Source organism: Eublepharis macularius, chromosome 8, assembly GCF_028583425.1.
Source record: "Eublepharis macularius isolate TG4126 chromosome 8, MPM_Emac_v1.0, whole genome shotgun sequence".
Taxonomy (NCBI): Eukaryota; Metazoa; Chordata; class Lepidosauria; order Squamata; family Eublepharidae; genus Eublepharis; species Eublepharis macularius.
Window position 1 is genome coordinate 39686881 of NC_072797.1, and position 22120 is coordinate 39709000.

General features: G+C 40.4%; 1 protein-coding gene across 3 annotated transcripts in view; it reads left to right on the forward strand.

The window, feature by feature from the left end:
* Positions 1-22120, forward strand: part of AP3B1 (adaptor related protein complex 3 subunit beta 1) — a 306280-nt gene that overhangs the window by 200877 nt on the left and 83283 nt on the right. For 2 of the 3 annotated variants that reach the window (XR_008597515.1, XM_054986527.1), the window contains exons 21-22: positions 1501-1567; positions 9973-10079. Coding sequence is in view for 2 of the 3 variants with exons in the window: in XM_054986527.1 (XP_054842502.1) it covers positions 1501-1567; positions 9973-10079 (174 nt within the window). In the remaining variant the exon portion in view is untranslated. Of the gene's footprint in view, positions 1-1500; positions 1568-9972; positions 10080-10926; positions 11000-22120 lie in introns of those variants that run through there. The other variant, XM_054986528.1, reaches the window with a different exon arrangement.

The following is a 22120-nucleotide window of genomic DNA, read 5'->3' on the forward strand; positions in this document are numbered from 1 at the left end:
TTTTGGTGCTACACCTCTGAAGATGCCAGCCACAGCTGCTGGCGAAATGTCAGGAACTACAATGCCAAGACCATGGCTATACAGCCTGGAAAATCCTCAACAACCATCGTTCTCCGGCCGTGAAAGCCTTCGACAATATATAAAACCGAGAAAGGATAAATATTATTCTTGTTCAATTTATAAACCAGCCATCCTCAGGGGTTCTGGGCAGTGAACAACAGTTAAAATCAATAATAACAAGAAAACAGTAATTCTAAAATCAACATACAATAAGCAATAATAAAATAAATTAACCAAATACATTAAAGTGCAATGGTGGAGAACCCCACCCCCACCCCCAAAGGTGGGAGGCCGACATGGCACCGCCCCCTTCAACCACTGAATGCCTGGTGGAACAGTTCTGTCTTACAGGCCCCGGTGGAACGATAATATGTCCTGCTGGGCCCCGGTCTCCATTGACAGAGTGTTCCAACAGGCTGGGGCCAGGACTGAATAGGAATAATAGGTAGCATAGCTGAGAATAAGAGAAGTAACAGAAAAAAAGTGGGATGTGAGCATTAATTTTGATTAGCACGAAGCCTCCAAAACTTGCCCAACATATGAAATAAAGCATTTACAACTCCTTAATGTCAAAAGGCCTCAAAGATTTCCATTTAAATTTCCCAAGCTTATGCACTTCAGATACACATAGTTGATGATCCAGTTTCTCCTGAGACTAGAAATGGAGAGAACATGCATGCCTTTCCAGCTTAGAAACAGGGTCTACAATTATTGGGAACAGGATCTTATTCTAGACTTACGAACATCTCGGGGGGTGTCTCTTGCTTGGTATCTCCATCTCTTTACACATCTGTAGAATGATTTATTTGGACAATACACATTTATTTAGGCAATACACATTTACTTTCTGAAGTACAGTAATTCATGTACCAAGTCATTTATTTAGGTCAATAATGATGATAACATTTTTAATATATAATTAGGAGTCACAATTCTGAGGCCATAAAAAAATTAAATATCTCTGTACTTCGTCCCTTCTTGGCAGCAACTTCCAGCCAATTTTCTCACATTTTCATACAGGCAAACTGAAGAAAGCAGTTAAAACTTTTAACAGATGAGAAGGAAAGCCCTAAATGAATGCAAACTCTGGATCTAAGGACAGGGTGAAGGGCATTATATGTTACTATAATGTATATTATAATGCTGATATGCTATAAGTCACAAGTGCTTGTTAAAACTAAAAAGAATAGGCTTATATTACTGTTTGTGCTGCAGGTCACAAATTCTAGTGTTAAGTAGATACCACAGCAACTTTGTACTGGTGTAACAGGCAAGGTAACATTGGAGCAACGGAGTTGAAGAGGGATGCTCGATTCATTTATGATGGCTGAGTCTAAAGAGTGCTTTCTTTCACTTGTAGGAGCATGTAAGAGGTTTTGTTATTGTAAATATTTAATTTTTCAAATAAATGCCAAAACTTTATTCATGTGGTTTTGGCAGAAAGAAGAGAAAAATTTCCAGAAGAGAGCTCCACCTAAAGAAGTGTCACTGCTAGACTTGGATGACTGTAAGTACTTCAAGTCCTGCTCTTTCATATTCATGTTACCTGAAATTGGTTGAGCAAAATTTTTAAAAGGTCTGTGGTAATACATTTTTCTTCTGTAGGTCTATCTAAATGTGTGTGTGCAAGTATAATATATATGAATGTTTAAGCTATGTATTTATCAAATTCTTCAAAACTGTAATACACATTGGTTGTTGTGGGTTTTCCGGGCTGTATTGCCGTGGTCTTGGCATTGTAGTTCCTTTTTTTTTTTTGAAAAATTTTTTATTGGGTTAGGATCATATATTTACACATCACAGTCAATTTTCCCATTTCCCAATTTCTAACCCCCTCCCTTTCCCCCCCTTTTTTGTTGACTTCCAACAGTTTTCCAACCCTTTGTCCCTTTTCCCTTACTCTTTATATATTCCTCTATCTAATCAAATGTATATTCTCCTTTTATTCTAAGCAATACTTCTTTAACTATTTTTAATGCTCTGTACCCATAATGGATAAACAATTTATCCCATAATTCCGTTTTCAAATATTTCTATATAACGTAAACTGTATAAACTATATAAGCCATACAATCATATAAATCAACCAACTTAACTTATACTCTATATATTATTCATTCTATCTTCTTCCTTCTGTTTTAGTTATATTTGTTTACATTGATATTTTATATATGATATCAATCAATTTGACTCATATATACCTTCATATAAACATATTCAGTTTGGTACATTGTACAAAATCAGAAAGAAAATATTATTAGTTAGTCAATCCTTATAGTTAACCCTTATGGTTAGTTATTTTCTATCAATATTCTATTTATTATTCTATATATATCAATCTAATAACATAACTGCTTAGAGATTCATTTTTACCTCTTCTCCCCCCCGGTAAAGTCACCCCCCTCTGCATTTTATTATATTTCAATAGTTCTCAAACTGCCACAGTTCTCCTCCCACCTCCCATTTCTTCTCCAAATATTGTTTCAGCTTCTCCCAGTCTGTGTTAAACTGTCCTGGGTCCAGATTTCTCAGTTTTCTTGTCATTTTGTCCATTTCTGCCATATACAACAATTTGTAAATCCAATCTTCAATAGTTGGCACTTCTTGTACTTTTGCGCGTACAAAAGTCTAGCTGCAGCCGTCATGTAAAATATCAACGTCCTATGATGGGCTGGAATTCCCTCCATTCCCAGGTTTAGTAGCAGGAGTTCTGGGTTCTTATTTACTTGAAATTGTAAAATCTCACTCATTTCTCTTATTTCCCCCCAGTACTGCCTAGCTACCTCACAGGTCCACCACATATGATAGAGGGAGCCCTCGTGCTTCCTGCATTTCCAGCATTTATTAGAAGTATTCAAATTCCCTAGCGCAATCTTCTTTGGTGTCATGTACCAACGATAAATCATTTTGTAAATGTTCTCTTTAATGCTGGTGCATGTCGTTATCTTCATTGTAGTCTTCCACAAGTATTCCCATGCCTCCATTGTTATTTCTTTGTTGAAGTTTATGGCCCATTTCACCATTTGTACTTTAACTATTTCATCCTCAGTATACCATTTCAACAGTACTTGGTATACCTTGGATATTCTTTTCTTGTCCTCTTTAAGAAGGGTCTGCTCTAGTTCCGAATTCTCTGTTCGTATACCTCCCTTTACAGAGTCCGAGTTATATAAATCTCTAATCTGTCTGTACTGGAACCAATCGTAATAAGGTGATAGTTCCTCCTGAGTCTTTATTCTGAGTTTAGATGCTTCAGTTCTAGTTATTTCTTTGTAAGTTAAACATTGTTGCTCATTATCAACAGCTCTCGGGTCTATCACCTCATATGGAACTACCCACAAAGGGGTTCCTTCTTGTAAATAGATTCTGTACTTCTTCCAGATTGTATATAAACTTCTCCGTATATAATGATGCAGGAACCTCGAGTTCGCCTTTACTTTATCATGCCATAGGTATGCATGCCATCCAAATATTTTTTTATATCCCTCTAGAGCTAGTAGTTTCTTATTCTTTAACGTCATCCACTCTTTCAACCACACTAGGCAAATTGCGTCATGGTAAAGTCTTAGATTGGGCAGTTGCATTCCGCCTCTTTCTTTTGCATCTTGTAAAACTTTCATTTTCACTCGAGGCTTCTTGCCTGCCCATACAAAGTCTGATATTTTCCTCTGCCATTTTTCGAATTGCTTAGAGTCTCTGATGATTGGTATTGTCTGTAGCAAAAACATTACTCTTGGTAACACATTCATCTTCACTGCTGCAATCCTTCCCAACCATGACAAATTCAGTCTGTTCCATTTGATCAGATCTCTCTCTATCTGAGTCCATAGTTTTTCATAGTTGTTTTTAAATAAGTCTATGTTCTTTGCAGTCAGTTCAATTCCCAAATATTTCACCTTATTTGTTACTTCACATTCCGTTATTTCCATTAGCGATTGTTGTTTTTGCTTAGTCATGTTTTTGCATAATACCTTTGATTTCTTTTTATTGATATAAAAACCTGCCAGATCCCCGAACTCCTTAATCTTATCTATCACTTTTGGCATGTTCTCCATTGGGTCTTCTACAATTAGCATTATATCATCCGCAAATGCTCTGACCTTATAAGAATAATCCTTTATTTTTATTCCACGGATTTCTTCATCTTGTCGTATTTGTATCATCAGGATCTCCAATACCAAAATGAACAACAGCGGAGACAGCGGGCAACCTTGTCTTGTTCCTTTACTTATAGCTAATTTCTTAGTCACTTCATCATTCACCACAATTGCTGCATTCTGGTCTCTGTAAATTTCCTTAATTGCTCTAATGAATCTTTCTCCCATTTGTAGCTTTTCCATAGTGGCAAACATAAAGTCCCAGTTTAAATTATCAAACGCCTTTTCAGCATCAACAAAGAAGAAACCAACCTCCTTATCACAACGCTTATCATAGTATTCAATAGCATTTATCACTGTCCTCAAGTTGTCTCTGATTTGTCTGTCTGGCAAAAAGCCTGCTTGTTCCTCCTCAATAACTTCCGAAAGCCACCCCTTCAGTCTCTCCGCCAGTATCTTCGCAAAGATTTTATAGTCATTATTAAGTAGCGATATAGGTCTATAATTTTTCACGTTTGTCAAGTCTTGGCCTTCTTTAGGGATCAGTGATATATTCGCTTCATTCCAGGTACCTGGAATCCGTTGATCCTTTAAAACTCCGTTGATCACCTCTTTTAGGAATGGTGCCAGTTCATTGGCCATTGTCTTGTAAAATTTAGCCGTAAGTCCATCTGGCCCTGGCGCCTTTCCCAGATTTGCAGATTGTATTGCCTTACTTATTTCCTCATCCGTTACTTCATTATTCAGTCTATTTCTCCAAGCTTCCGAAATTACTGGGAGTTTCATTTTCTCCAAATATGTCGCTATTGATTCTTTATTCACCTCTTTCTTATTGTATAACTTAGCGTAGAATTTGTAAAAGGCTCTACTAATGGTAGTCTGTTCCAGATACGTTTTATTGTCCTCACATATTTTATTTATTATTTTCTTTTCCCTTCTCTTTTTTAGTTGCCATGCCAAATACTTTCCAGGTTTATTTGCTCCTTCAAACACTTTCTGATTCAGTCTTTTAAGGTTCCACTCCAATTCTTTATTATTCATTGCTGTCAGCTGTTCTTGAAGTATTTTAATTTCCTGGTATAATTTCTTTTTCCCTGGTCTCTTTTTTAACTGTATTTCTTTGGCTTTTATTTTCTCCTCAATCTCTTGTCTCTTCTCCTCTTTCTTTTTTCTCACTCTGCCATTTAAGTCCATTAGTATGCCCCTTATTACCGCCTTATAGGCATCCCAAACTTTGTCAGTTGGTACTTCTTTATTCACGTTATATTGTATGAAGAACTTTGTCTCTCTTCTCAACATCGCCACGTTCTCTCCTTCCTGTAACAAGTCCTCATTTATTCTCCATGCTTTCCTTTTTCTCCTCCTCCCTAATTTCCACATGATTGGATTATGATCTGAGTCTACCATCGGCATTATTTCTACCTCCTTAGTCCATAACGCTAAGTCTTTTGAGGCCCAGATCATATCAATTCTCGATAGTGTACAGTGTCTTGAAGAGTAAAAAGTAAATTGTCTACTTTTAGGATTTTCTCTTCTCCATACATCTTCTAAAGTCTCCTGTTGTATCAGCTCAAAAAAAAGCTTTGGTAACAATCCTCTTTTCTTTTGTACAGTTGATGTCTTTTTATCTAGTTCCAAGTTCGTCACTCCATTGAAGTCTCCAGCAAGAATTATCTGGTCGTATGAAAGATCATCTAATTGCTTCCTCAAATCCTCAAAGAAGCTCTCTTTTGCACCGTTAGGTGCATAAATTCCGACTACCAATACTTTTTTTAAGTTCCATGTACATTCCACTGCTATAAATCTGGCTTCCACGTCTTTTATTACAAATTTTGGCTGTAGCTCCTCTTTTATATACAACACCACTCCTCTTTTTTTCTTATTAGAGGCCGCTACAAATTCATTGCCCAGTTTCCCCATTTTTAAATATTTTGCATCCTGCTTTCGAATATGGGTTTCTTGCAAGCAAACAATATCACATTTTTGTTTTAATAGCCAGTGGAAAATACTTTTTCTCTTGTTTGGTGAGTTTAGTCCATTTACATTCCAAGATAAAACTTTACACTCCGTACTCATGATCTTGTTGGTAAGTCCTTTTCATTGTCCCTTATAAATCGCTCCATCTCTCGCTCAGATCTGATACGCTTTTTGGCCCCTCCAAACTCAAAGGACACACCTTCTGGTAACTCCCATCTGTACCTAATTTTCATGTCCTTCAAGATCTGAATTAGCACTTTATATTTTTTCCGATCTAATAACACTGACCTGGGTAATTCCTTCATTATGATAATCGTCTTGCCATCAATCTCCAATGGATCTTGAAACTGTTTTGTCACAATCTTCTCTTTCATATTTCGTGTCGTAAACTGCACAATCACGTCTCTTGGTAGTTTCCTCTGGGTTGCAATTCTCGAATTTACACGGTATGCCACATCTAGGATAGCCACAACTTCCTCCTCCTCCTTCCCCAGGTATTCAGCTAACACCTCAGTCATCTGTTCTTGCGCTGACTTTCCTTCCACTTCTGGCAAGCCACGAAACCGTAGCTGCTTCTCCATGTGTTTAGTTTCTGCAACCGACATCCTTCCCCTCATCAGTCTCATCTCTGTTTGTTGCGTGTCTGCTAAGTTCTCCATCGCGTCTTCTACTGTTTTAACTCTCTGCTGCGTTCCTTGTAGTTCACTTTGTATTGTTTCCATACCTTTTTTTACTTCTGACAGCTCCGATTTTACTGTCTGTTTGACCTCTTTAACCTCTTTAATCAGCTCCAATTTCGTGTCCTTAAGTTCTTTAATCACATCTAGAAGTTTTTTGTCCAGGTTTTCTATTGCCGATTGCCACTCTTTTTTTGACATCGTGGGGCTTGCTTTGGCTCGCTCCCACGAGTCCGCTCTCTTCCTTAACTCCGTGGCGTAAAATTTAAATGTCTTTTTATTTCAAATGTCCCGGTAGTAGTTCCTGACATTTCGCCAGCAGCTGTGGCTGGCATCTTCAGAGGTGTAGCACCAAAAGACAGAGATCTCTCAGTGTCACAGTGTGGAAAAGATGTTGGCAGGTCATTTGTATCTACTCAGGAGGGGTGGGGTTGAGCTGAGTCATCCTGTAAGAGTTTTCCAGGGTGTGGAATGCTAATGGCAGGAGGCTTCACTGTATCCTGAGGAGGTTCTTTTGCATATGGATTGGTGCTTGATGTGCTAATCTTCTCTGCAGGGCTGTTGTCGAGTATAGAGTGTTTTGTTAGCCTGGTGTTTTTCAGAACTGGAAACCATGCTCTGTTCATTCTTAAGGTTTCTTCTTATGCTTATGCTTGTGAATTTCAATGGCTTCCCTATGCAGTCTGACAAAGTAGTTGGAAGTGTTCTCCAGTATTTTGGTGTCCTGGAATAAGATACTGTGCCCTGTTTGAGTTGGGCTATGTTCAGCCACTGCTGATTTTTCAGGTTGTCCAAGTCTGCAGTGTCTTTCATGTTCTTTTATTCTTGTCTGGATGCTACGCTTTGTGGTCCCGATGTAAACTTGTCCACAGCTGCAGGGTATACGGTATACTCCTGCAGAGGTGAGGGGGTCTCTACTGTCTTTTGCTGATCGTAGCATCTGTTGTATTTTTCGGGTGGGTCTGAATACTACTTGAAGGTTATGCTTTTTCATAAGCTTTCCCATCTGATCAGTAATTCCTTTGATATATGGCAAAAACACTTTTCCTGTAGGAGACTGTTTTTCCTTGGTTGTTTGATTCATCCTGGGTTTGATTGCTCTTCGGATTTCATTTCTGGAGTAGCCATTTGCCTGAAGTGCGTGGTTTAGATGATTAATTTCCTCATTGAGAAAGTTCGGCTCACATATCCGTCTTGCACGATCCACTAATGTTTTCATTATGCCTCTTTTCTGTCGGGGGTGGTGCTTGGAGTTTTTGTGTAAGTACCGATCAGTGTGAGTTGGTTTCCTGTAGACCTTGTGACCTAACTGAAAGTTTGCTTTGCGGATGACCAAGGTATCCAGGAATGGGAGTTTTCCCTCGATTTCTTTCTCCATTGTGAATTGTATGTTCAGGTGGATGTTGTTGAGATGATTCAAAAACCCCATCAATTCTTCCTCCCCATGGCTCCAAATGATAAATGTATCATCCACAAACCGGAACCATACACTAGGTTTGTGGGGTGCTGATTCTAGAGCTGTTTTTTCAAAATGTTCCATGTAGAAGTTTGCTATAACTGGGCTGAGAGGGCTCCCCATAGCCACCCCATCCATCTGTTCATAGAATTCGTTATCCCATTGGAAGTAACTGGTTGTCAGACAATGATGGAATAAGGCTGTTACATCCTCTGGGAAAATCTGATTAATAAGTGCAATAGTGTCTTTTACTGGAACCTTGGTAATACACATTTTCAAACATTCATGTACATGAGCCATGCTTGTTTCTAAGGTTTTGTTTTCTAAACAATTTCATATTGAACAGAAATATCTCTGGCCTTCCTTTAGTTATTTTCAGTCTGATCACAAACATTTAACAACTTATTGTTAAACACTGTTATATCTCTTTATTTTTAACAGTTCTTTTCGCAGTACAGATGTAGAAATTTTAAATAAAGCCAAGTATCAATACCAAGATTAAGCCATTATAGATTTAGAAAATATTTGAGATATGTCTGAGAATTCTCAGAATATACCTTATTTTCTTCCTCTAGCTGTATAACATGACAAATTTTGCAACTCTGGCTTTAAAATAGACAATGATGTCTATTTTAAAGCCAGAGTTGCAAAATTTGTCATGTTATACAATATGATACAATATGATTCTAAAATTTGAAAAAACAAATAACTTCACAAAACAGATACAAGACTTTGTAGCCCAAAGTAAACTATATCTTGTATCTGTTTTGTGAAGCTCTAACTTGTTTTTTCAAATTTTAGAAGACACTGTTGTGTAATGGTTAGAGTGTTAAACAAGGATCTGGGAGTCTCAGGTTCTAATCCCCCTTTTGCCACAGCAGCTTGCTGTGGGCCAGTCACACAGCAAGTCACACACACACTCAACTACCTCACAAAGCTGTTGTGAGGATACGATGGAGGAGGAGAAGAAAACAACATAAGCTGCTTTGAGTCCCAGTGGGAAGAAAAATAGTAAAGAGTTCAGTAGCACCTTTAAGACTAACCAACTTTACTTTAGCATAAGCTTTCGAGAACCACAGTTCTCTTCGTTAGATGCATGGGGGGGGAAGGTAAGAAGAAACTGGCCAGATATATATAGGTGGTGAGGGGAGGGGGAGTAGATCAGTTTACTTCTGATAATGAGATCAGTTTGCTTCTGCTAATGAAATCAGTTACTTCTGATAATGAGATAACCATTCATAGTCTCTATTCAATCCAAGTCTGACTGAGTCAAATTTACATATGAATTCCAATTCAGCAGCTTCCCGTTGGATTTTGTTTTTGAAAGGTTTCTGTTTAACTATGGTGACCTTATGTCCTTGATGGAATGTCCTGGTAGATTGAAGTGTTCTCTCACTGGTTTCTGGATGTTGCCGGAAACAGATTTGTGGATACAAATCTGATATTAAAAATGGCATCTGACGAAGAGAACGGTGGTGCTACTGGACTCTTTACTATTTTGCTACTACAGACTAACACAGCTAACTCCACTGGATCTAGTGGGAAGAAAGGCAGGGTATAAATGAAGTAAATAAATAAATAGTCCATTTTTAGTTTTTGAGATATTTGAATTTCATAAACAAATCAGCTATAGCCTTATCAGTATTCGTGAAATTTAATTCATTCAGTTATTTAACTATCTTTTCCAACTATTTATTTTCTGCAGTCAATCCTGTATCAGCTCCTATAACACTTCCCAGTGTGACTCTTCTCTGTCCCACTTCAGCTGCTGATCTAGAAGGCTTAAATTTGTCAAGTTCTTCAGTCATTGATGTAAGTCACTTTTTCATGGATTAGTTTATTCAATTTACAGTTGGCTTGTATACTTTTAAAACTTTTATCTATGTTCTTTAAATGCAGATAAAAGGCAAAATATGTTACAAATGTGTTGGAGATCATTTAAAAAGTGCATTTGGTAATGGCTGCTTGATAAGTGTAGCTATATTCCTAATCTTTTTGCTAGTTTTTGATTCGGGAATGCTTTCTTAAATATTTTCTTATTACAAATCATGTATTAAATGTTCTAATTGCCTCTTAAAGCAATATAATGGAAGCTTGTTTCAATTCAAAGATACCTTTGAATCATAGTTTTAAGCACTTTTTCTAATAATGCACGTCTAATTTAGAATTTTTTAATACATTATCCCTTGAACAGCTAGTAGCATTCTTCTGAGTTGTCTATTTAGGTCCTTCATCAATCTTGAATTAGCTATTTGGAGATGTATCTTACTTATTTCTGAATATGTGTATTACCGTTCCAAGTTCAGGCTCACTAACAAAAGTAAGTAAATAAGTAAGTAAATAAATAGTGTCTGGAACAGAACATGCAAAGACTACATTTAAATATAACGAATCAAACCAAAATTTGAAAATTGTCAATAAGTTAGATATAAGACTAGCAACACTTCAGCCTCAAAATGGTAAATAAAACTTGCTTCTTGCCATGCTTCTTTAAGACCAGAAGAGATGAGCTTTTGCAAACCTGCCCAGAGGAATCATGAAATAGGCACTAGCATGCCCTTCTAAAAGGCATGCTAGTTCTATTTGATTGCCTTAACTCTAGAGGACTGAGTGTATACATCAATCTCTTGCATTATATGGGTTTCTTGTTCACTTACAGGGAGAGACTTGATCTGCAAGTACCGAAATACTTGGATCGTGTTAACTGAAATGAATGAGGAAGCTATTCTGGGCATGAAAGCTCTGTGTACCTATTATACCCTATGTTTGCTGTGTTGATACAGGAAACTGTGTTGTTAGGAAAATTACATTCTCACGTATAACTCTGACTGACAATGAACAAATGGAGGGAAAAAATTATTGTATATCCTGTTTCCTATATAGTGAAAAAGAGAACAATGATAAGCTATACTTGTACATGGTAGTTGTTAACTATATGCTTAAGCCAGTGTCCCAGGAGAAAAAAGAAAAAGAAAAATAAGGCCTTATCTACTTACAGGAAGTTCTTATCATAGAGTTCTGGTGATTCCTAAAGCTACCTGTAAGTACAGTAAAAAACCTCTGGCTTTTCCATAGAGCCAAAAGTTCTAAAGTTATCCTTTGTTACTTCCTGTAAGTAAACAAGGCCTTATTTTTCCTTTTTAATTCCATTCTGGCCACCTCTTTTAATGATGGTGGGCAGCAAGACATGGGTGTCGGAGGATCCCTTTCCTGATGACTGAATATGTCAAATTAGTCTTTAACATTGCAATGATGAACAGCAGTAGGATTTAATGTTGTAAATTTATATCTGTAAGTGGCTGTAAGATTTTTAGGAAAAGGGGCAAATGTAGTAAATAATAAACATTAAATTAATTTACTTAAGAGGAAAGAGGAGATGAACTCTTGGCTGATGGTTGGTTATATTTATTTGCTGTTTTCCTCCAGTTTGAACTCTATGTCTATACATCAAGTCAACTAGAACTAAGGAAGTTAGTATTTTCTAGGCAAAAGTCAGTGTTCAAAAGGAAGATAAATGAAAATATATGAATATTTTGTTTGGGGCTGGGATTAACACAATTAGAAGAAATAAACAAATGAAAACATTCCATTGAAAATAAAGATTTTTTTTTTACCAACTGCTATTTTTCTATATTTTTAATTTATATTTTCAATTTCAGTTTATATTTTCAATGACTTTTTTCTTCCCAGTATGCTAGGGGCGCAGCATGGTACCAGCTAGCAGTATACCCTGTGCCCACTGAAGTCAGCTGAGCATCCTGTAAGCTTCCTGTACGATGCAGTAAAAGAATACTGTGGCCTGTAAGATGCTCCCTCCCCTTTTTTTGTCTGTAACATTCAGCTTAATGGAGAATGTTTAGAATATGAAAGTTTGCACACTGTGTCATTTTGGTTAGTCTTAATAAAAGGTATTACATGGCTTTTGTTGTTACATTTTAAAAGAAGAGTGCCATGGAAGTGAGAGGCACAATAGGAAAAGATGCCATTCTTAATCTCTTTATTGTCTTTTTTTTGACAGAGAATAAATCAGTAGCTTGTAGGGCTGTGCACGGGTGGTGAGATTAGGTATTCCCGCTTCGGGTTTACCCGAAGCGGGAAACTGATGGATTCGGGGTTCGGGAATCGCTTTAGTATGCTCCGTGAAGATTCGGGAGCATACTGAAGCAAGGGGGAACTCCCTACCACCACCACCACCCACCCTCCCTGAGGCAACCCCTCTACCCCTCACCCCCTGGGGAGACCCCTCCACCCCCCACCCACTTACCTGGCGGCGGGAGGGTCATCAGCTTGGCGGCGGGCCGCTGCCGCTGCTGTAGCAGCGGCAACGGCAGCACAAGGCAGTGTGGCCTGGAGCCAGCTGGCTCCTCTGCCTCCGCCTGAGCCCGCGGGGTGGTGGGGAAGGTCAGAGCCGCCTCCTCTGGCCCTTCCTGCCTCTCAAATGGCCACAGCGCAGCTGCGGTGTGCCGGCCATTTGAAGGGCAGGAAGGGCTTTCTCCGCCTCCTCCGGCCCTTCCTGCCCCTCAAATGGCAGCCGTGCCGCCGCCATTTGAGGGGCAGGAAGGGCCAGAGGCGGCAGCTCCAGCCTTCCCCACCACCCTGCAGGCTTGGGCGGTGGTGCGGCAGCAGCAGAGGAGCCGGTCCAGAGCCACCGCAAGGTAGGCGGGGGAGAGGTGGGGGGGCTGATGTTTAAAGGCCCTGAAGCTTTCCGAAGCATTTCCGAATGCTTCAGAAAGCTTTTCTTCAGTATTCCAAAGCGCTTCAGGAATACTGAAGCTTGCCGAATCGGGTCCGCTTCAAGTATCTTTACCCGAAGCGAAACCCGAATAGCACAGCCTTAGTGGCTTGTACAAACAAATTTGACCAAGACTTTCATTTTAAAATAAAATTATCCTTTAATTTCATTCTTATGATAACAGTAGGAAGAGACAGTATGCAATTCTGATTCTAACACATTTCTTTGGCCAAATTCATCTAAAATTCAAACACAAACATTTTAAATTATACTTAAGCAGCGCAACCTTTACCAAAGGTAAGATGCAAAATACAGTTTACCCACCATGCTTAAGTTATACAACAAAAGCATGTGAGAAAGCATCTTGTCTAGAGGCAGCTACTGTGAATACATTATTTATCTAATTATATATATTAATCTTACTTAGCTTTGAATTTTGTGTGCTGGGTATTTTGGTCATGTACATTAAGGTAGCTTTACTTGTACCAGTCCATATTATTGACTTGCTGCACCAATGCAATATATCTTGTTGTTATACCATATGAGATAGGGACTTCAATAAGTGTGTCCAGATCAGAAGCTAAAAGATTAACAGTGTAGAAGATGTAAGACTGCCTCATTTTTAGTTTGTACAGTGCACATTATAGTCTACATGCCACCAATCCTAATTCCTGATGGAAATTTTTAAAGTAAAACCTTAAAATCATTTTTATAGCTCATACTAAATAAAAAGGAGAAGAGATATATTTCTATCACTGTTCTGGTAGTGTAGGAAGGAAGTTGACTGTATTTAAAGTTGTTGAACGTGATCCAAAGACTGTAGCAAAGCAGCATCTTTAAGTCTAACCAAGTGTATTTCAGCATAAGTCTTTCCCAGTCAAACCTAATTTCTTCAGAACCTTCTTTTTTCCCTGTAGAACTTTGAAAACCATTTATTTATTCACTTCATTTGTACCTCCACCAAAATGACTTCCATCATTCTCCTCTCCTCCATGTTATCCTCAGAACAATCCTGTAAGGTAGCTTAGGCTGAGAGTATGTGACTGGCCCAAGGTCACTCTGCAAGCCTCCGTGGCAGAACAGGGATTTTAACCTGGGTCTCCCAGATCGTAGTTACCGCTACACTGCACAATTGATAGTGGAAAGGTTTAACTAATTGCCCCAAACTTCACACATCAATAAGAATAGTTTTATATAAAGGATTTGAATCCAGTGACGACTTCGAAACTAACAAGATTTTCAGGCTATGAGTTTTCAAGAGTCAGCGCTCCCTTCTTCAGATATGAGTAGGAATTGATTTGTATCTGTCATTCCTACTCATACCTGGAGCTCTGACTCGAGAAAGCTCATACCCTGAAAATCTTGTTGGTCTTTAAGGTCCACTGGAGTCAAATCCTACTGTTCTACTGTAGACCAACATGGCTAACTCACCTAATACTTTTATTTACAGGAGCTCTGTTCTTAGTTTAGAATGTGGACACTTAATATTTAAGGATATCTTTTTCATTAGATTTAAAGTAAAGATTTAAATCTGCTTATCAAAAAAGTTATATTACAGCATGCAGTTTTTCAAATAAATTAATTTAAACCCCATTCTGACCTTTTCCCCAATCCACTAGTTTACTTCAGACGATAACTTCCTAAATGTTGCTTCGATTTAGTTGTGGTACACAGTTTTGATTCTTGTTTAAATTTAATTATTTTAACTAAAATAAAAATTGTTTCAAAATCTAGAGGTATAATTTACCATTTTAGAAAATATCTTTTGCCAAGTTTAAATTTAACTAAATACACATGCCAAACCAAGATGTTAATTAATCTGCTAACAACCACAAAACCAAACAAAAATCCTGTATGCAATTAATATCAAAGAAACAGCAGTTTTATTTTGTAAGACACCTTGAGTAGGTTCTCTGGAGAGGTGGCACAGAAATTTTCTGAATAAATAAGGGTCAACAATGATGAAGGGATGAAATTCAGACAAAATAAAGCCATCTAATATTGCAGCTCAGATTTAATAGATTGTGAGGAATGAATGATTCACTCAGTTATAAATTGGCTTATCTGGTTGCTCAGTATCTGGAAATATACAGTGTGTGTGTGTCCCATTAGTCCCGAGAGAGAGAGAGAGAGAGAGAGAGAGAGAGAGATTCCCCCATCATGTTCTGGGGGGGCGGGTACCTCTGCTCCCATTCGTGGAGATTTTCAGCAGGACCCAAGCCAGTGACTAAGCTCAGTTAAATTTTCAAGGTGATAAAATGTTAGTAGTAAAAATGAGAACAGCTTTGGTTTCAAATAAAAACCAGCAAGTTGAGGTGTACTTATAAGACAGTGGGGAGCTAGTACAGCCAATGAAGAACTACTGTAATGTGTTGAAGTCCCATGTCTTTTAGAAGAAGGGCTACCATGCTGTGCATGAACTGAAGTTAACTAGCTGAGGAATGCAGTATAGTTCATGTTCCCTTGGAATGCAGTGGCAGGGAAAAAATAGAAAAGGAATCTAGTCTTGATATTACAATTGCATAAATGATAGTAGTCAGTCTCCATCTGAAAGTATTACTTTTTTTTACCCTGTGAAGCTACTGAAAAACATTAGCTAACTGCTGTTGCCTAGAATTTTTAGTGCGACAATAAGGAGCACCCGACCTTTGCAAGCCTGTAAATCAGTGAGGCCAAACCCAGGAAATGGCAATTATTGAGTCATTTTTTCTTATCAGATCAAAGATTGAGTTTTGGTCCTTTGATGTCCATTACTTAGTCTTCACTAATACCAGTAAGGCCATCCCTTCACATAGAGAACCCTATATTTGTGTGCCCCAAATGATTATCAGCCGTAACTACTAGATAATTGGATAAAATAATCCAGTATGAGGAACTAGCAGGAATTTCTCTGGATGCCCCCACATGGGAGAATCCACCTGCTGGACTGCTCCAGAGAACACTAAGTTCCAGAAGCTTCATCACCCTGATGATTGCCTGACTCAAGTTTACTGGTTAATAATTTGTGGCTATAGACCTCTCCTGTTAATTCAGCTTGCCCTAGTTATTCAATCGTGAACCTAGGGAAATGTCATCAAGCTACTGCTGAGTTTTTGTGGGACCAGCTCGAATGATCACCAAGACAGCAGATTCAGTCATCATTGACATAATCGGTTTGAGATAAAGGCTGACAAGAATACAGAAAGCTACTGATATCCTGTCATTTAGGCCTCAAAATTAGGGCAACCAGGTTACTCTTTGCCCACACTGAATGTTTGGAAACAGTATTAGAAGTCTGCACCTGATGGTGCAAAAGAACAAGATCCTTATCAGCCTGCTACTTGATACATCAACAGAGATGATATATCTTCTCTGTTAAGAAATCTTTCCATTTCCTTTCTCCTTGGTGAGATTCACTGATCTCCTCAGTTCTTTTCCTGCCTTGACAGGAAGAGCAGCTTAAAATAGGCTCTGTCTCACCTATTCATTTTCTTTCCTTCTTTTCAACTTCCTTCTAATTCTAGATTCTTATTCTTGTGCCTTTCTTCAATTCCTTCTAATTCCTTCACGAATCAACTCTATTTCGTGTATCTACATGAATAAACTTCAAGGAAAGACTTCTTCAGTCTGGAGAATTTGAATGTGGTGGCCATTTTCTCCAATCTGACAGCATTACAGAGCGTATTTCCCAACAGATCTAAAATGGAAAACTTTGAGGGCAGCGACAGCTTCCTCTCTGAAGGAAAGTTATAAGCCTCCCTCACTGCCATTCCTGGTAACAAAACTGGTACAATCAGTACAGATTGCGCAGAGACTACAGTGGCTGCCATTCACAGTGTGAAAAAATCAAAGACTCAAAAGCATGCCAAAATGGGGTGCCATTCCTCCTGACCCAAGGAAACCATGGCAGCCATTTCTGGCCCCATCGACTTGAGCAATATTGCCAACCAACTGGGAGGTGGCTGCAGAGTGGTTTCCCCAAATCCATAAGCCGCTCAATGGACATAGGACCCAGCTAGACCAGTCAAGCCATTTTGCAGATCTACAAATAGCATCAGCTCCAGGATCCAGTGCAGATGGCAAAGGTCTACTTGTGAGTAATGTGTTCAGATTGGGAACTCTGATATTATCTCCAGATCTTCTAAACTTGATTAGATAAACTATGAGGGAGAGATTGCCAATTTTTGTCAGAGTGCTGAGGAAAGAGACAGATCTCCCTCTGGTTCATCCTCCTGTTCTTCCCCTCTCAGACAGGGAAAGGTAGAAGAGGCAATTTCACATAAAGGGAAACCTAGCTGGCCTATGAAGGCAGCTAGAAAGGAAACCTATACCAGAAAAATAGAAAGAGAGGTAACTCTCAATTGAAAACAGAAGTTTAAGCAAATAGTGAAAATCTAGAGGGAAGGTGGTATGGTAGAGCCTGATCCCATCAGAACTTGGAAGCTAAACAGGGTGGATGGGACTCCACCAAGGAAGACTCTGTGGAGGAAGACAATAGCAAACCATCTCTGCTTCCCACTTATCTCGGAAGTCCCAGCAAGGGTTGCCATAGGTCAGTTGCCACTTGACAGCACTACACACATAATATACAATATATTATGATATACAACATCCCAAACGAGGAAGAGGATGAGATAGAAATCCCAGAACAACCCCTAAGATTCTTTAGATCAGAAAACTCCTAGTATCTCCTATCCAAGACCATGGCAGCCTTGGATCTTCAGGAGAATCCATCAGAAGAAGAAACAGGTCCATCGCCCTCAACCCAAGGGCAGACTAAAGGGAAACAAAGAATTCTTCCCTAGATCGAGTGTAGCAGACAGCGTCCTTCCCTTCCTTGATTTTTTTAAAGAAGCAATTAAAAGTGGACTGGGTAATACCTATGGTCAACAGGCAATTTCCAACGTTTATTAAGAAACTATGCTTTACCATCATTTATTAATCAGTTTTGTCCGGTCCAACTGCTGAATACTCCAGTAGCAACATTACAGTCACCTGGACTATTGTCAGAAGATGATTAGGGCGTAACCCAGGACAGCCTAGACAAAAGGGCCAACTTTGCTCTAGGAAAAGCTCATGAAGCCACTTCAGTGGTCATCAGTGCCTCCACTATTGCTTCGATAGTATCAAGAGCAGCTATGATCTGATTTAAATAACCTCTTCAGCTTATCCCAACCAGCAACCATCACTAGTAGAGGGAGCCAACAGAGTCCTTATAGCAACTCATTCACAGCAGATGTAATGTTAGATTCTCTATTTTTCTCATCCAGGACTAAACTATCTGCAGCAGCCACCATAAGAACCTTATGGCTCTGGGCCTGGCAAACTGACTTCCAGCCTATCCATTTCAAGGCAACAGTCTATTGGGGGATGCTCTTGATAAGATCCTTGTTAAAACCATAGATAAGAAAAAAGCAATGCCCAGGACACCGAGTTGCACCATCAGGAGACCCTTTGGGAATTACTCCTTTCGTTCCCAAAGAGGGTACCAAGATTCATCAAGATCAACAGAAGATCAAATTGGGTCTCTTCTAGACAAGCCTCCATAGAATTCATCAGACTCCCACTGGAACATTATCTTGTTTCCCCCATTCCCGAGGATTTAGGAAAGCTTCACAGAACCTATGCCACTATTCAACATTTCCTCAGCATTTGGGCCACAGAACCTGTTCCTCCTGCAGAAGGGGGACAAGCAGTATACTCCATATTCTTCATGGTGCAAAAAAAAAAAAAACCAGATTGGAGGGTGATACGAGACTTGAAATATCCCAACAAATTCATCAAACTGAGGCACTTCAGAATGGAGACGCTGATATCCATCTTAGAATCCTTGCTACCAGAAGAATACCTCACCTCATTAGTTCTATTGGAGGCATATCTTTACATTCTGATTCTTTTTCAGACACAGAAGATTCCTCCTTTTCTGTACAGGGGGGCTCCATCTACAGTTCAGAGCACTTCCATTCAGCCTCTCCACAGCACTGAGGGTCTTCATGAGGATCTTGCTCAATCCAGTCGTAAAACTCAGGGAACAAGGTGTCAGGGCTTGCCGCTGCCGCCGCTGGGCATGACGCTGGCATGCCTGGCCCTGACAGCAAGGGGGTGTCAGGGATACTGCAGGACTCTGCTCTGTGGAAGGAGGGGCAGTATACCTCACCCAGACTCCCTCTCAGTCCACTTGCTGGCCTGCTCAACCTGCTCCAGTCCTCCCCCTTGATCTTCATTTCCTCCTTCATTCACTTTCCTCCTCTCACTCTCTCGCTCTGCTCCCCTCCAACTTCACTTCATCACTCCTACTCAACCCACCACTCCCTGTGGGTGGGCTCTCCTTATATCCTACCCCTCATCCCAGGCTCCACCTGCCAGGCCACACCCCTCTTTTGCCCTCCAGCATTGTCCTGGGCTGCTTCCAGCAGTTGCAGCTGGGGTAGCTAATTGGGCTGCGTTGGCCAGCTACAGCTGTGTCTCATTGGCTGGCTGTCAAGCCTCTCTGGCTAAGCTGATTGCTGAAGGCAGGCCCAGCTGTGTCTCCTTGGCTGGCTGCCCAGCTTCTCCAACAGAATGCCTCAGGCAGCTCCACCTGGAGTTGCTTTGTTCCTGGCACCCCCTGGGCCAGGTTATTGCCTTCTAGCTGGGCTGTAGGCTGGGACGTGGCTCTGAGCTGCTGTGGCTGCTTCTCCTCCCTGGCTGGTAAGGTTTCTGTTTGGTCAGCTGCTGGCTGGCTGTCCCCACTGCCTTTTCCCTCTCCCTCTGCTCTGGCCCCCTCTGGGTTGACCCCACTCTCCCTGCCTGGCCTCCTAGACTCCCACTGGAGGGTGGGACTAGCTGGCCTCCACCTGCCCCTTCTAACCCTCTGAGGCTTCGGTGCTTCTTTCCCTCCCTCCTGTGTAGGTAGGTTCTGGCCCTGGGAGCCTGCTGGGGTGACTGGGCGGCTGTCTCCCGTCCCCTCATCCAGGTAAGTCCGGGGGCTGGGTTGTGGACCCCGGACACAAGGCATTCATGTACACCATTATCTGAATGACTCGTTAATCAGGTCAAGATCACCAAGACACAGAAACAACTGTCCGATGTCTACAGGCTTACGGTTTCTTGATCAGCTTACAGAAAAGTTCTTTATAACCCAAACCAATACTAGAACATCTAGGAGTAACATTAGACACAATATGCAATTGCCTCTTCCTAACTGAAAAAGCAAAGAAAATGAAAGATATGGCACAAGCAGTCATCAAGGCCGGGTCTTCATCATTGGTGACTCTTGTGAAACTGATGGGCCTGCTGATTTCGAGCATTGACGCCATCCAGTGGGGTCAACTACATGCAAGACCCTTACATCAATTGCGGAGGCATTTGCAACTACAAATTATGAACAAGAAAGATCTTTCCATTTGGGTCCCATTGGTAGCAAAAACTAGCCTGGTACAATGAACAAGAATGGCCAACATTCTGCAAAGAAAGTAATACTGCAGTTCAGTAATGAAAAAAATTTTCATGGATGCCAGTCTATCCCCATGGGGAGCAGTACTAGAAGCAGGGCCGATGTTCCAACAGTGAGATGAGCTTTCCCATCAACCTGCTGGAATTTTGGGCGATTATCTAGCCCTACTACACTTCAGCCCACAAATACTAGACCAACACATCCTAATCAGAATAGACAACATGTCAGCCAAAACTTACCTCAACAAACAAAGAGGATCCGGATCTTCAGCATTACACAAGGAGGCAATCAAGATCTTCGCATGGGTAGAGAAAAACCTGACATCATCATGGCAGAACACATCAAGGGATCGATCAATATCAAGGTGGATTAGCTCGGCAGGCAGAGCATTCAGGAGGGGGAATGGTCCCTGAAGAAAGATACTTTTCAGCTAATCACCACAAAGTTCGGTCTTCCCCTGGTGGATCTATTCACATCAGCAACCAGCCATCCGGTGAAAAGGTACTTCACCAGGTATGACCATCCCAAGATTGAAGTAACCAACGCCTTGACATCCCAGTGACCAAACAATCTTTTATTTGCCTGTTCCCCAATCTCAGCTCTTCCAAAATTGGTCAGGAAGGTCAAAGAACAGAAGGTAGAAATCATATTGGCCTCCACATCCGTGGTTTTCCACCCTTCAGCAGCTGTCAACATATCCACCCTTAATCTTTGCAGTATCTCCAGATACCCTTGAACAAGGCCCAGTTTGACATCAACTTCCAGAGTGGCTACATTTAACTGCCTGGAAATCGAGCGGAACAACTTTTTATGACTAGGCTATTTCAGGGAGGTGACTGACACCTTACTAGATTCTAATAAAACATTCTACTAGCAGAATATATAGTGTATCATGGAAGGCCTTTGTCAGGAGAAGCAGAAGAAAAGGTCTCGACCTCTTGAGACCTAAGATAAAATCTATTCTATATTTTCTGCAAGATGGCCATGTTAGCAGACTCAAGTCTTCTACACTAAGACTACATGTTGCAGCTCTGACAGTGGTGTTGCCGCAATTCCTGGAATTGAACCTACCCAGACACCCCTACATAGGCCACTTTCTCAAAGATACTACTCTAAAAGTAGAGTAGGGAAGTCCTCCAGAGCTGATGAGTCATTAAAGAAGATTAGAGGCGACAGAGTGATCGCTGTTTACTGGGCATAACCCCTATTTATCCCAGTCCACTTAAGCGTAGAATTCCACTTCATCCCTATTCCTCCTACAACAGGTATCCTAGATATGGCTTCCAATAAACTCATCACTCCTTCAGGGGTTCATAACCTCTCCCACCATCTGCTTCACAATCTTGCAGAAGTTATTTTAGAGCCAAACCTAAGGATGGCTCTCACTCTCCCAAAGATCAGTCTGGGAATACCAGACAGCTTTTTACAGTATCTTGCCTTCTCCCCATGGCATACCACCTACCATACCTGCCTGGGTACTTATGCAAGAACCTTGGGTTCTATCTATCATCAATCAGGGTTATTGTTTGGAGTTCAAAACATCTCCAACTTCACTGCCCCTGTCCATCTCATCCTTCTCTCGGTTACCCTAAATGGGGGGGGTCTCCTTGTGAGTTGGGGGAATTAGCATACAAGGAGAAGCAATGAGAGGCAGTAACTAGCAGGATCTCCACCTATGTATATGAGGATCATTCCCTCAGAGGCCTC